A 14,032-nucleotide genomic window follows, 5' to 3' on the forward strand; every position below is an offset into this window, starting at 1 on the left:
CAAGTGATGAAGGGACACTGCAAGGCAAACCACACCTGCATTCCCTGCACCTACGATCCCAGCCAGCCATTAAATCATATCATGTATGTTTACGCCAACAATTTGTATGGATGGGCCATGTTGTTGCCTCTACCGATCAACAGATTCAAGTGGGTGAACACAGACATTGATGTGATGTCGATTCCTGACGAGGGGCGGATGGGCTACAACCTAGAAATTGATATAGAGTACATGTCCGCCCTCCACGAAGGACATAAAGACCTTCCTTTCCTGCTCGTCAACCAGTGCCCACCTGGCTCGCGTCAGACAAAATTGATTATGATGCTCGAGAAAAATAATTATATAGTACATTACAGGAACTTGAAGAAAGTTCTCCAGCACTGTCTGAAAATAAAGAAAATTCATAGAAACCTAGAATTTGAGCAACGTGCCTGGATGAAACCATGTATTGAGAAAAATACATTTAAAAGACAAGCAGCTACAAACAACTTTAAGAAAGAATTCTTCAAGCATGCTAACAATGCATCGTTCGGAAAACTTCCAGAAAACAAGTTTAAGAGCAACATATGGAACTCGTGTGCAACAAAAAGAAACTCAGAAAAGTGATTGTCAAGCCAGTGTTTCAGGACCGTACCACATTCAGCGAAAATCTAACACTAGTGAAACTTCAACATGAGAACATAATTCTTGATCACCCTATATATGCAGGATTTCGGTCCTGGACTTATCGAAGACATTAATGTACAATTTCCACTACAGTGTGATGAAGCCCAAATATAAAGACAACATAACGCTGGCATACGAGGACACGAACAACTTCATATACGAAATACAGATGCATGATTTCTACCAGGGGACCTGTCCGACGACTCTGCGCTCATGGATATATTTGACACGAGCAGCTATCCCATTGAACACCCATGCTACTCACCCACGAACAAGAAGGTTGTGGGTAAATTTAAGGACGAGTGCAACAGGGTGGCAATGAAGGAGTTTGTTGGCCTAAGAGCTAAATTATACACTACAGATGCAATAATAATATTACAAAGAGAGCACTAGGAATTCAGAAATGTGTGGTTAAGGATAAAAGAGCATTTGAAGATTTTCTAGAGGTCCTGGAGAGCCAAACAGTGAAGCTCGCAAATGTTCGAACAATAAGATCGCACCAAAAGACATTATATACAAAATGCATGAACCAATTGGCACTCAGTTGGCATTATGATAAAATAATTGTGAAAAAGGTGTAAATACTTTACCATATGGGTATATATGTCAGTCTTCGATTACCTCTTTGTGATTGTCTGTCTAGATCAGACCACTCGAATGGTGGTTTAAAAATGTATTCGTAAGATTTGGTTTCATCACCACCGATGACGGATGTCACGGAAAGTTGCTTCATTACGAGACCCTCTTGGGACTTAAGACACTGGACGTTGCACATAATCAAGGTCATTCTTAGTACTCACATTTACACACACACACATCTAGGCTTGAATGACAAGGCTACGGTGCTGGCTCTGCGTGGCCGGGGTGCTGACTCTGCAAGGCTGGTGCTGTGAGGCTGGAGTGCTGACTCTGCAAGGCTGCGACTCTGGCCTTGACGGGGTCGGGCGCCTAGATTCTCGTGACGGAGGTGGTACGGTACTCAGGAGCTTCTAGCTTCTCGGTGCTTCCTGCACCATGACCTCATATGTGGTGTGTCAGGCACTGAAACACTCCGTACATGGCAGGCAGTCTTGAATGTCCTCATTCTGCTGTAGTTATACTGGCAGGGATTTGTAGACGTATCTGATTTGTTTGCGGTGCTTAAACAAGCAGAAATTCTTTCGGCAGGTACGCTAACTCTGTCTCCTTGTCCAGAGCTGCTAGCATACGAACATTACCTTATGCAACGATCACCGATATGATCTTCGCCCCACTCGTACAACAAGCAAACATTTACTCCTCGGTAGACGACTGGTCCGGGTGAGGAACTGCAGGTAACCGAGGGCTCCCGGGTCATCGGGTCGGTATTTATAGCCCAAAAGGAGGGTGAGTGGGGTAGGGGTTCATAAACATTGGGTGGGAATGTAGGAATGATAGAGGGGGAAGGGATGGGGTGACGATTTCTTGCAGGGAAAATCAAATAATTTTTAGAGAATTGCGGGAGGGGGTAGGTGGTGTAGGGGGGAAAAATTCCAAGGAAACATTATTGGTAGTTGTGGGGGTAGGGTTGTAGGGCAAAACCCCCAAGAAAAAAATATTTTCTGGCGGTGGTAGTAGATGGTGGAGGGGGTGTTGTTCATATATACAATGGTAGTAGTGGTGGGGGTCAGTCTTCCGACGGCTTCCCTGGAGGAAGGATCTGTTGCCATTTTAATTTTTTTGTCCTAACCAAGTTCGATCCGAGGACTCCATGATGTAAGTGCGTTTTTTAAATAATATTATATTAAAATTTGATTATATTTGTTTTTATTTTAAAAACTTGCCTGATTTTAAAGATAGCTGTCATAACGAAAATTTCAACATTAGGGAGTGGGGTGTTAGATGGTGGAATTTAAAATGGCGTAATGTTATAGAAAACAAAATGGCGGATCCAATATGGCCGCCGGGGTCAGGGTCAAGGTCAATGGCATCCAATATGACCGCCCTGACATCAGAGCAATCGGTCAGTCACCCCATCCTCAATCCTCAGCCTGAAGCCTGGGCTCGGACATACATTTGTACACTACTATTTATTTCTGCATTTTTAAAGACTGTATGAATAGTGAATAATATTAATCTAAAATATTTTAACTACTTTTAAACCTCTTTGGATAAACAAGCTACTTGCAGTGCAAAGCATAGAGACAACGATGCTGTGTATTTTAATGGATTTATTTGAAATTATGGTATTATAAAATACTGTTTATTTGAATACTGTTTGTGTTATAATAATTGTAATAATTTTATTTTAATTATCAATTTTTTTCGATTATGTGAATTTACAACATATATTTCGTGGTAGCAGCCTTGTAAGGTACCATGGATACCAAGAATTTGCTTACAAGCTAAATTCCGTTTTTTTTTTTATGTTTATACTTGAAAATTAATGGAAGAGAGATTCTTCTATTGCTGGCATATATAGGGGTATGATATTTTCGGTGGTGCCGAATTAATCGGTCAGTTGCTTAGTTTATTTAGGTAATCTTACCCATCAAGAGTTTAGTTTTAATTATACTTTTAAAGCCTGAATAGTTTGAAAGTATATTAATAAAATCAGAATTATCAAATTCTGAATTATAGTGCGAATTATTAAAAATTATAAGTGATGAACTTCTACCACAGCATATTCTAGCCATTTTGTACCGAAGCTGACATAATTGAAGATTGTGGTGACACACCTGAGACTGACATGATCGATGACTGTGCTGACACATTTAAGGCTGACATGATTGAGTACTGTGCTGAAGCACCTAAAGCGGTCAAGATCGAAGACTGTGATGGCGACCTGATACCAAACCGATGGAAACGTCGTAATAAAATAAATTATCCTGATCAAACTTGTGATGCTGACATGTATGAGTACTGTGCTGAAGCACCTAAATCATGCAAGAGCGAAGCCTTTGATGGTGGCTTGTGACCAAAACGATGGAAACGACGTAATAAAATGAATTATTCTGATCAAGCTTGTGACGCTGACATGATTGAGTACTGTGCTGAAGCACCTAAAGCGGTCAAGAGCGAAGACATTGATGGTGGCTTGAGATCAAAACGATGGAAACGACGTAATAAAATAAATTATCCTAATCAAGCATGTGATGATCACTGGCTCGATGACGAAAGTGACTTTGTAGATGGTGTTGAAACAGAAGACACCAGGTATAATAATATTTATTATAAACATACAAGGAAGATGAACGTAGCAGAAGAGATTGATTGTACCTCATAGGAAGATCCTAACATATTGGTTGACAGGCTAAGACTTCTACATGGTTCGCTTTGTGCAGGAAACTATTCGAACATCAAAGAAATATCCTTCATACTTAAAGAACTGAGGAAAGCTGGCTACATAAAATAATGGTTTCAATTAAATGCATGTGTCTAAACTTGAAGAAAAATTAATATTTTTTTCAAAATGGACTTTATCATTTCTTGAAAGCTCATTTCTAAATAAAACTTATCACTTAAAGGTGTAAAAAAGTCACCACTGACATCCAAAATGTATGCTAGTAAAGTCATGCATGTAAACATGTAAAGTTCGATAAAAAAAAAGTAATTGAAATCAGTTGGAGCATTTGGAGCATTTGGAGCTGTTGGTGCATTTGGAGCTGTTGGAGCTGTTGGAACATTTGGAGCATTTGGAGCAGTTGGAGCATTTGAGCATTTGGAGCTGATGGAGCATTTGGAGCCTTTGGAGCATTTGGAGCTGTTGGTGCATTTAGAGCTGTTGGAGCTGTTGGAGCATTTGGAGCATTTGGAGCTGTTGAAGCCTTTGGAGCCTTTGGATCATTTGGAGCTGTTGGAGCTGTTGGAGCTAAGAATTAGTCGTTTCACGTCTATTCAGGGCTAAATGTTTATAAGATTGCTGGCTTTCGCAAGTGATCCTGTAGTGGGATAGAAATTATGTAATAAATATTATATTTTTAAAAGAACTTGCGGTGTTTTATTTCTCGAACCTGACACTTTTCTGGTGTTTAAATTAAATTTATTTTCAGCTTCGTCCATAGATCGAAGCAAGTTTCGATTCAATATGTAAAATAATGTGTGATTTTTTCAATGAATTTTGGAATTTTTCCCGAACTAATAACTCAATAAATACAAATATCTAAGATGGCGGTCGTAATGGTTTAAGGGATAATGGTAGTAAATGATTTTAGGTCTCTTTTAGGATTTTGATCATAATTTATTACAATTATTGTTTTTTACATAATTTTTTTTGCATCATCCAAGGATCTAACCAAGAACAGGAATTGATATAATCAATCATTACTTTAATGAGTGAATTGTTTGATGAATTTTGGATTTTTTTCCCGAATTTATAGCTAAATAATTACACGATTCCAAGATGACGTCCAAATTTCAAGATGGCAGGCACCTCAGTAATAATAAATGATTACTGCACTGTAGCGGGTTAGAATAAAACTAGCATGATAGCAAGACGAGTACACACACAAGATGGTGTCCTCCAGCAGACGAAAACAAGATGGTGGCATTGACCACTAGCAGGTGGTAGCTCCTGGTAGAATGTACTGAATGCAAAATGTCGGATACATGATGGTCGTCAAGGTCAAATTTAAAGGGAAAGGTCAAATTTCAAGGTCAAGGTAAAATTTCAAAGTCAAGGTCAAATTTCAATGCCAACAGTTGAGGACAAAGGTATGGTGACCAGAAAATTATACTAACATGGTATCAACACACTCTAGCAGACGGAAACGAGATGGTGGTATCCCGCGGATGAAGACAAGATGGCGGACATGTCGTCATACCAGCTGACGGTATATACCTGTATACCTTGGTATTGGTGGCGGTAGATCAGTCTGTAGGTGGCTTCTGTGGAGGTACAATCTGTTGTTGTTTTTTTTTGCTCTTAGCGGTTTCGAACCAAGGACAGGAATCGAAATAATCAATCAGCATTCTAATAAGTAAATTTTATGATGAATTTTGGAATTTTTCTCGAATCTCTAGCATTAAAATTACGGATTTGTAAGATGGCGACCGTAACGAAAATCGCAACATTGTTTTTGAAGATTTTTATTATTTAATTCGATTGATTAATTTTTTTTAATGATTTTTAAAAAATTTCCTGATTTTCTAACATAAAAATTACGGATTTTCAAGATGGCGACCGTAACGATAATTGCAAGAGTTACGTCTTAATACATGATGGTGGTTCTGTCTCGAACAGGTGGTGATATTATTACTTCAAATTAAAAATAATACAAGTCCGAATATTCATGTTATTTTTATATATACCTTATTTAATTCTCAGTCTGGTAAATGTCTGGATGGCCGTGCAGTTAAAGGCATATGTTTTCCAACCTAGAGATCAGAGCTGCGATGGTTCGAATCACAGCGCTTCCAATGTATTTTGTATAAAAAATTAGATTTAATATATCGATAAGGACCATAATAGCTATGGTAGATAACGGAACATCGACCTTATGTGATGAGACAGAGCGACGCTGGCGCTATCTAGGAACAAACAACAGAAACAAAGTCAACGGCATCCAAGATGGCGGCGTCCAGTGGAACAGAAAAAAATCAATATGGCGCCCATGACGAAAATTTCATCATAATGAGCGGGGCACTTGATTTAAAGATGGCGGATCCAAGATGGTGGATCCAATATGGCCGTCGGGGTCAAGGTCAAATGTCAAGGTCACGGTACTACTTGTCCCGTTACGCTGTGTCCCGTTACACTCATCCAAGATAGCCGCCCTAACGTCACATTCAGAGATGTGGCTCGGCACCAGCACCTCGCGCCTGCGCCCCATTTACATACTACTACAGTATTTTAAAAATAATAATTTTTTATTGCCAGACTTTTAGGTCTTGGCTATAAAGTTCCAGAGAAAACTGAATATTTAAAATTATTTGCTGTGGTTGCATGTTTTTCAAGAGAGGACGTTAATTTTATATTTATATAAAGGAATTTTTTTATAAAAATTGTAGAATGATGGTATTTGAGTTACCTGTTTACTGAGTTCGATAGAATTTTTTTTGTAAGATTTATTCTTTCATTTCGAATTTTATTTTTGTGAATGAATAACTTAAAACTTTTAATAAAATCTGTTTATAATGAAAACAAGTAAAATAGTCAGCATTTTTTTTAAACCAATAATTCATATTTGTATTTACTATTTTTTTTTCTAATGTCTGTCACTGAAGCAGATGTTCCCACTGAAAGGGGGGAAGGGAATCATGATCCTACCATCGGGGTTAAAAATATTAAATAAAAGCGTAGCAATGAACAACAGTTATGTGGTAAATTCCTATTCCTTTATTAACTTACATGACATTTTAAAGTATATAAATTAGTTTGACACCGTTGAGGCAACGGTAATAACAACTAATGCAATGTCATGAATATGTACTGCATGCAGCTGTTGCTCTAGTACGGAGCGCAGACGAGTCGCTGGCAGCAGTCCGGGTACGGCAGGCTGAGGTTGCCTGGGACGGCCCTGCAGATCCTCGGGACAAGGACCACACCGCATCTGCAACATTAACGCGGGTGAACTTGGAAAACCAATTTTTCCCATACGACTAGTCAAAGTACCTAAAATGAAGCACGTTAACCAAGAAGATTTAAATAATTCTCCAGGCTAGAGGCAGAGGCCGAGCCACGGTCCCGCCTGCCGGCGCGTGCAGGGAAGACTTTGCCCCGCCGCGGGGAGAGATTAGCAATGCCAGGAGCCCATCTGGCTGCTCGCTCGAGGCCTTGCCTTGCCTTCCTTCCCGGCCATCAGACTGACAGGAACAACGTCCTTGAAATCATAAAGTGCTTCTTGGAATCGCCTCAAGTACGAAAAACGGAACGAGGGTATAAAACTGGCCTACTAATGTAATAGTTTGCTCCCCGAAAATTTTTGTAGTGCATGTGATCTAACACATACTCGAGCCAGACCATATGTCACAAATAAAAAAAGGTTAAAAAACTATAACCCGAATACATAAAAAAATACTAAAAGGTAAGAAACAAGGTAGGTGCTGTTTGATATCATCGACGTATTTAGTAAAACAAGTCATTTGATATGTTAGATATTCCTATTTATTTAGTTATATTGATGTTCTCTGTCGCTTCGACATTAATAACTTTATAAATTAATTCAAATGCAGTAGTCGTGAGTTGTCAACTATAATAAGCAAGCTTTTTAATTTGATACACAAGCAAGCATTTCAGTTTGATATACAAAAATGGTAAAGTAAATTATAATGTTATTATATCAAACTGATAGAAGATTTTAATTATAAAACATTGATCTTACTTAATAAGACTGTAATAGTAATCAACACCTAACTTATTTCTTACCTTTTGGTGTTTTTCCCGTAGTCGGATTACAGTTTTGAATTTTTTTTTTCTGTACTTGAAAATGCACAACTACGGCATTTGAATTGTATTATAATGTAATTAATGTGGAAGTGACAGAGGATATCAATAGAACTAAATAAATAGGAATATATAACATATCAAATGACTTGTTTTACTCAATAAGACGGTGATATCAAACAGGACCTACCTTGTTTCTTACCTTTTAGTGTTTTTTTCCATAGTCAGGTTACAGTTTTTCAAACTTTTTTATTTTAATATTTTCCGTTTTAACCTGTGATGTGACAACAAAACGAAGAGTGATGTAACAGCGTAATTAATACATACTTAATAATTATACATTATAGACAAGGACATTCATGATAAAACAATTGCTCAGTATACGGAATAGGATAAAATAAACCGCCTTCTTTATCAGCGCGTAACGGCAACGCTGCGAGGTACAGCATAGGCATAGTTAATATGAGTATGTGTGAAATGTAGGCTTAGTAGTAAAGGTGAAAGTTTGTAAGAAAATTTGAGGATGAGAGAGAGGTGTGTGTGTCTGAAGTGTAGATAAGATGTATGTAATCTTGCTGTTTATAATTTAATTTTTTATTATACTCTACTATATATTAACAGATGAATAAACATTAAAAAAAAAGAATGAAATCGGTTAAAATCGGGGTTTACAATGTAAAGTCAACTCGTCCTATTGTTGAAGTCGGTTAAAATGTAGCCTATGTTACCCGGGCCATAATAACGAATCGATTGACACCTTATTAATCAAAATCGCATGAATAGTTTAGGCGCTACGGAGGAACATACGTAATACAAACATACATACATACATACATAGACTCCTAAAATCATAACCCTTCCTTTTGGCTTCACCGTAGTCGGGTAAAGAGATAGCCCCACGAAAAATAAGAAATAAACACATCTGCTACAGGCCAAGCAAATCGGAACCAGGAGACCCACTGTTTTCCTTACTCGGCGAACATTTTAAACAGGTCACGTTGAAGGTCAGAAGTACAAGACAAGCATCTTTGAACCAAGAGGAATTTTTCGACGATAATCGACGAAAATATATTATTAACAGTTCATGTTTAATGTCAGCGTATTGACCAGACATTTCCGAACCATTAAGTCATCGATCCTAAGTACAGGTTGAACGATCGACAATCAACGAAATAGAAACACATTTGGAAGCACATTCGTCAAAAAGGAAGCTGATTCAACAAAAAGGAAGCACATTCGACAAATAAGAAGCATATTTGGGAGCACAATCAAAAAAAGGAGCAAATTTTGAAGTACCTACAACAAAAAAGGAAGTGCATTTAATTCACACTCGATAAAAAGAAAGCATATTTGGAAACACATACACAAAAATTAAGCAATTTTGAAAGCACATTCAAAAAATAGAATTACATTTGGAAGTTTATTTGATAATAATTAAGCACATTTTGGAGTATAATGAAAATAGGAATCATTTTTGGATGCATTCGAAAAAAAGGAAGTAAATTCGATGAAAAGAAAGCAGATTCAACATAAAGGAAGCACATTCGACATATAGGAAGAATATTTGGGAACTAAATCAAAAAAGGAAAACATTTGGAAGCACAATCAAAAAGGGGAACATATTTGGAAGAATATTAAAAAAGAGAAGCACATTTGGAAGCAATTTGATGAAAATGAAGCAATTTTGAAAGCACATTCACAGAAAGGAAGCACATTTAGAAGCAAACTTGTTAGAAAGTAGGCGCATTTGAAAGCATACTCAATAAAAAGGAAGCACATTTGGAAGAAAATCAAAAAAGAAAACGAAAGCATGTTTTGTAGCTCGTTCAAAAAACAGCACATTTTACAATAAAGAAGAATATTTTGAAGCACATTCGACAAAAAGGAAGCACATTGCACATTTGGAAGCACAAAAAAGGGGAAGCCCTTTTGGAAGCACATTCGATAAAAAGGAAGCACATTCGATAAAAAGGAAGCACATTTGGAAGCAAATTAAAAAAAAAGCACATTTAAAAAAAGAAAGCACGTTTAGAAGCCTATTACCAAAAATAAGCACATTTGGAAGCACATTACAAAAAGGAAGCACGTATAGAAACGTATTCCAAAAAATGATAACATTTGGAATCACACAAAAATATCATTTCGAAGCACATTTGACAAAAAGAAAGCACTTTTGGAAGCAGTTTGAAAAAACGAAAGATGTTTTACGACAATTCCGTCTTAGAAATATTTTTTTCCAGAAATAAAACAATATATTTGAAATCAATAATATATATTTATTATTCACATGAAGATAAGACAAGACTTTTATTTATTTATGTCGCCAGCTTCCCTCAGTTATTTGAGATTGAAGGCAGCGATGCCAGTAACGTTCTCAGGTGATCGATAAAAATCGCCTGATATTGCTACTGGCATCCATTAGTGGAGGAAACTACATCAACATTAACAATGTAGCCTTTATACTCAAAGAACTAAAGGAAGCTTTCTAGATAGAATAATGACTTTTTTACCTGCATGTGTATACAATTTAAAAAATTAATTAATTGGATTTCAAAAATGATTGTTTTATTTCTCGAAATCTGATTTCTAAAAAAGACTGAGTTCTGGTAATACAGCTTCCTTTTTTTGATTTTTTTTTTCCATATGTGCTTCCTTTTTTAATGTGCTTCCAAATGTGCTTCCTTTTTGTAGAATGAGATTCCAAATGTGCTTACTTTATTTTGAATGTGCTTCCAAATGTGAATCCTCTTTTTTGAATGCTTTCTTTTCATAGAGAGTGCTTTCATATGTGCTTCTTTTTTGTCGAATATGCTTCCAAATTATCTTCCTTTTTTTAATGTGCTTATAAATGTGCTTCCTTTTTATCGAGAGTGCTTCCAAATGTACTTCCTTTTTATCGGGTGTGCGTCCAAAATACTTCCTTTTTGACGTATGTGCTTCCCTTTTTTGTCGAATATGCTTCAAAATATCATTCCATTTCATTGACTGTGGATCGTTCAGTCTGTATTCAGGACTGATTACTTAATGGTTCGAGAGATGCATAGTTTATACGACCAACATTGATCATGGCCCGTTTACATTTTCGTCGATTTTCTTCGGAAAATAACTCTTTTGTTCGGAGTCGCTTGGCCTACACGTCTGACATTTAACTTAATGTGTTTAAAATATTCGCCGAGTATCGACGAAAAATAACTCTTGGTTCGGAGACGCTCGGCATACACGTCTGACATTGTACATGAGCTGTTAAAAATGTTCACCGAGTTTCGAAAACAGAGGGTCTCCTGGTTCCAATTCGCTTAACCTGTATGAATATTCATTTTCCTTATTTTTCGTGGCGATGTCTTTTTTGTGGCATATGTGCTGGGTTCGAGTCTGTGTTAGATCACATGCACTACAAAAATTTTCGGGGAGCAAACTATTACATTAGTAGGCCAGTTTTATACCCTCGTTAAGTTTTTCGTACTTGAGGCGATTCCAAGAAGCACTTTATGATTTCAAGGACATTGTTCCTGTCAGTCTGATGGCCGGGAAGGAAGGCAAGGCAAGGCCTCGAGCGAGCAGCCAGCTGGGCTCCTGGCATTGCTAATCTCTCCCCGCGGCGGGGCAAAGTCTTCCCTGCACGCGCCGGCAGGCGGGGCCGTGGCTCGGCCTCTGCCTCTAGCCTGGAGAATTATTTAAAAACTTATTGGTTAACGTGCTTCATTTTAGGTACTTTGACTAGTCGTATTTGAATTCCCTTAACTTCACATAAATGTATAAGTTATTATTTTCAACGCAATGCAAAAGTAAAATACAAATATGGTTCTATGAACGAGGTGGGTATCGAACACACGGTCCATACCACATTTGTGAATAGCACTTGGTGTGTGCTAACTCCGTTCTCCTTTGTCCTGCTGTTTCATGTTTTATTGGTAATTTATTTAATTTATTCTCTTCCGGATAAAAGACTGTTTGATAAATAACTAATTAATCTAGTGAAAACTATACTGCCTGGTATTAAACCATGCACAATAATTAATCGAATCGATCATTAATTTAATAGCTGATTTTTTGATGATTTTTGGAATTTTCCCAATTTCCAGGTTGATGAACACGAATTTCCAAGATAGTGGTCAATATGTCTTCTTTGTTTACTGAAGGTTGATAAATGAGGAATTTAAGTTACTTTTAGATTTTTTTTCCCCCATTTTTAAAGGTGTTTTTTTTTTTTTGCAACGTCCAGAGATCGAACTGAGGACAGGAATCGATCGAATCAATCATTATATTAATAGATAAGTGTTTGATGGTTTTTGGAATTTTCCTCTAATTTATGATGATTTTTAATGATAGTGGCTAAAATTGCTGACAAGTGGCGGATATCATGACAGTTTACCGTCTTTTAATAAAAAATATAAAAGGGGGTAGTAATTAAACTAATATGGTGGTAGCACACTTGTAATCCTTGGTAATGAGTAATAGCCATGAAAGTAAATAAAGACTGTACTTAATTGTTTTATTTGTCTTTTAATGGAACCCACACATTGCCCGGATAATAAGCGGAGAGGTAGCCATTTACTTTTGGTTAAGTTTGGGCCTTGGAGCATGAGTGTGGGGAATAGTTGCTAATCGCACTGTTGCGGGAGTTAAGAAACAGGGCGGTTGCACACTTTAGCAGATGGCATGTGTACTAAGTGGCACTAGCATTCCTTGTATCGATTACTGAAAACGATATGACAGCTGCCTCTCTAGCAGTTGATGTGTGTTAACTGCACTATTGGTAGCAAGTATTGAATGTAAATGAAGCTATTATTCCGTTAAATAAAAGATACAAGTCTGAATATGTATGTAATTTCTTTATATGCCTTATTTAACTCAAATTGTCTGGATGGCTGTATGGTCAAAGGCATTTATTTTCAAATCCAGAGGTCCGAGCTGCCATATTTTGATTCACTGCGGTTTTATTGTATTTTGTATAATATATTAATTTTTTTTATTTAAATTAGGACCACAACAACATTGGCAGGTATTGAAACATCGATCTTATGTTCATTAGACAGAGATGCTGGCACTCTCTAGGAACAAAAAGGAAAAACAAATGTGTTGACATACAAGATGGCGGCCTCCAGTAGAATAGAAAAAACATGATAATGGTCATGACATCATGCAATATGGTGGTCTCCAGACTAAAACAAGATGGCGGGCATGACATCAAAATCGAAAAAGTGACTATGATTTCAAATCCAAGATGGCGGGCATAACATTAGAATCCAAAATGGTTACCATAACGTAAAGGGCAATGTTCGGGAATTGGGGCGCATGATTTCAATGTGGCGGAATTTAATTTAACGACTAAAGCCAAAGGTCATGTTCAAAGGTCAAATTTCATAGTCAATGTAAATGTTCAAGGTAAGGGTCAAGGTTAAGGTCAAAGCCAATGGTTAAGGTCAAATGGTAAAGGTTAATGGTCAAGTTCAGGGCATCCAAGATGGCCACCGTGACGTCATAGTCCAAGATTGTGGTTGACATTCAACAATTTGGACCCTGAGCCCTGTGTGGAGAGTCCCCAATATATACTACTCACTCACCTTGTAATTAGTAATATCCTCAAACTGGATTTTAAAGCTACATTGCGTATGTCGCAGAGCACGAGAGAGTATACAGGCATGATATTTCGAGCTCTAACGCTTTTCGCACTTTCTTTTACAAATTGATACAGCGAGAGTGCTCTCTCTGAGTAGTTCTGATGTAGAGAGAGCAGGGGAACGAAAGAGCACTCTGTCGGTCTGAATAACTAAATCTTGCAAATACAAGTCATTCATAACTTCGACATTTTTAAAACCTTTTAGCAAATAGACAAATATTAGTTTCGATAAATTACGAACCTTACAAATAGTTTGTAATTCGCTCAAAATTTTTATTCGAATTCTAAATCCCTGATTCGAAGATGCCCAGCGCTAAGTCAATTGGCATTTCGTAAATAATGTAAAAACTTGTTGCAAAAATATAACGAAATAATGTTTTATAAAAAGATTAAATATTAGTTTG

The 14,032-nt window shown here is 37.1% G+C and overlaps 1 protein-coding gene across 1 annotated transcript in view; it reads right to left on the reverse strand.

The window, feature by feature from the left end:
* Nucleotides 1-6,938: 6,938 nt before the first annotated feature.
* LOC134527282 (uncharacterized) overlaps nt 6,939-14,032 on the reverse strand; it is a 32,596-nt gene continuing 25,502 nt past the window's right edge. The window contains exon 4 of the mRNA XM_063359824.1: nt 6,939-7,175. Within this exon, the coding sequence (XP_063215894.1) occupies nt 7,073-7,175 (103 nt within the window). The 3' untranslated portion in view covers nt 6,939-7,072. The remainder of the gene's footprint in view (nt 7,176-14,032) is intronic.

This window comes from Bacillus rossius, chromosome 1 (assembly GCF_032445375.1).
Source record: "Bacillus rossius redtenbacheri isolate Brsri chromosome 1, Brsri_v3, whole genome shotgun sequence".
In the NCBI taxonomy this organism is placed as follows: Eukaryota; Metazoa; Arthropoda; class Insecta; order Phasmatodea; family Bacillidae; genus Bacillus; species Bacillus rossius.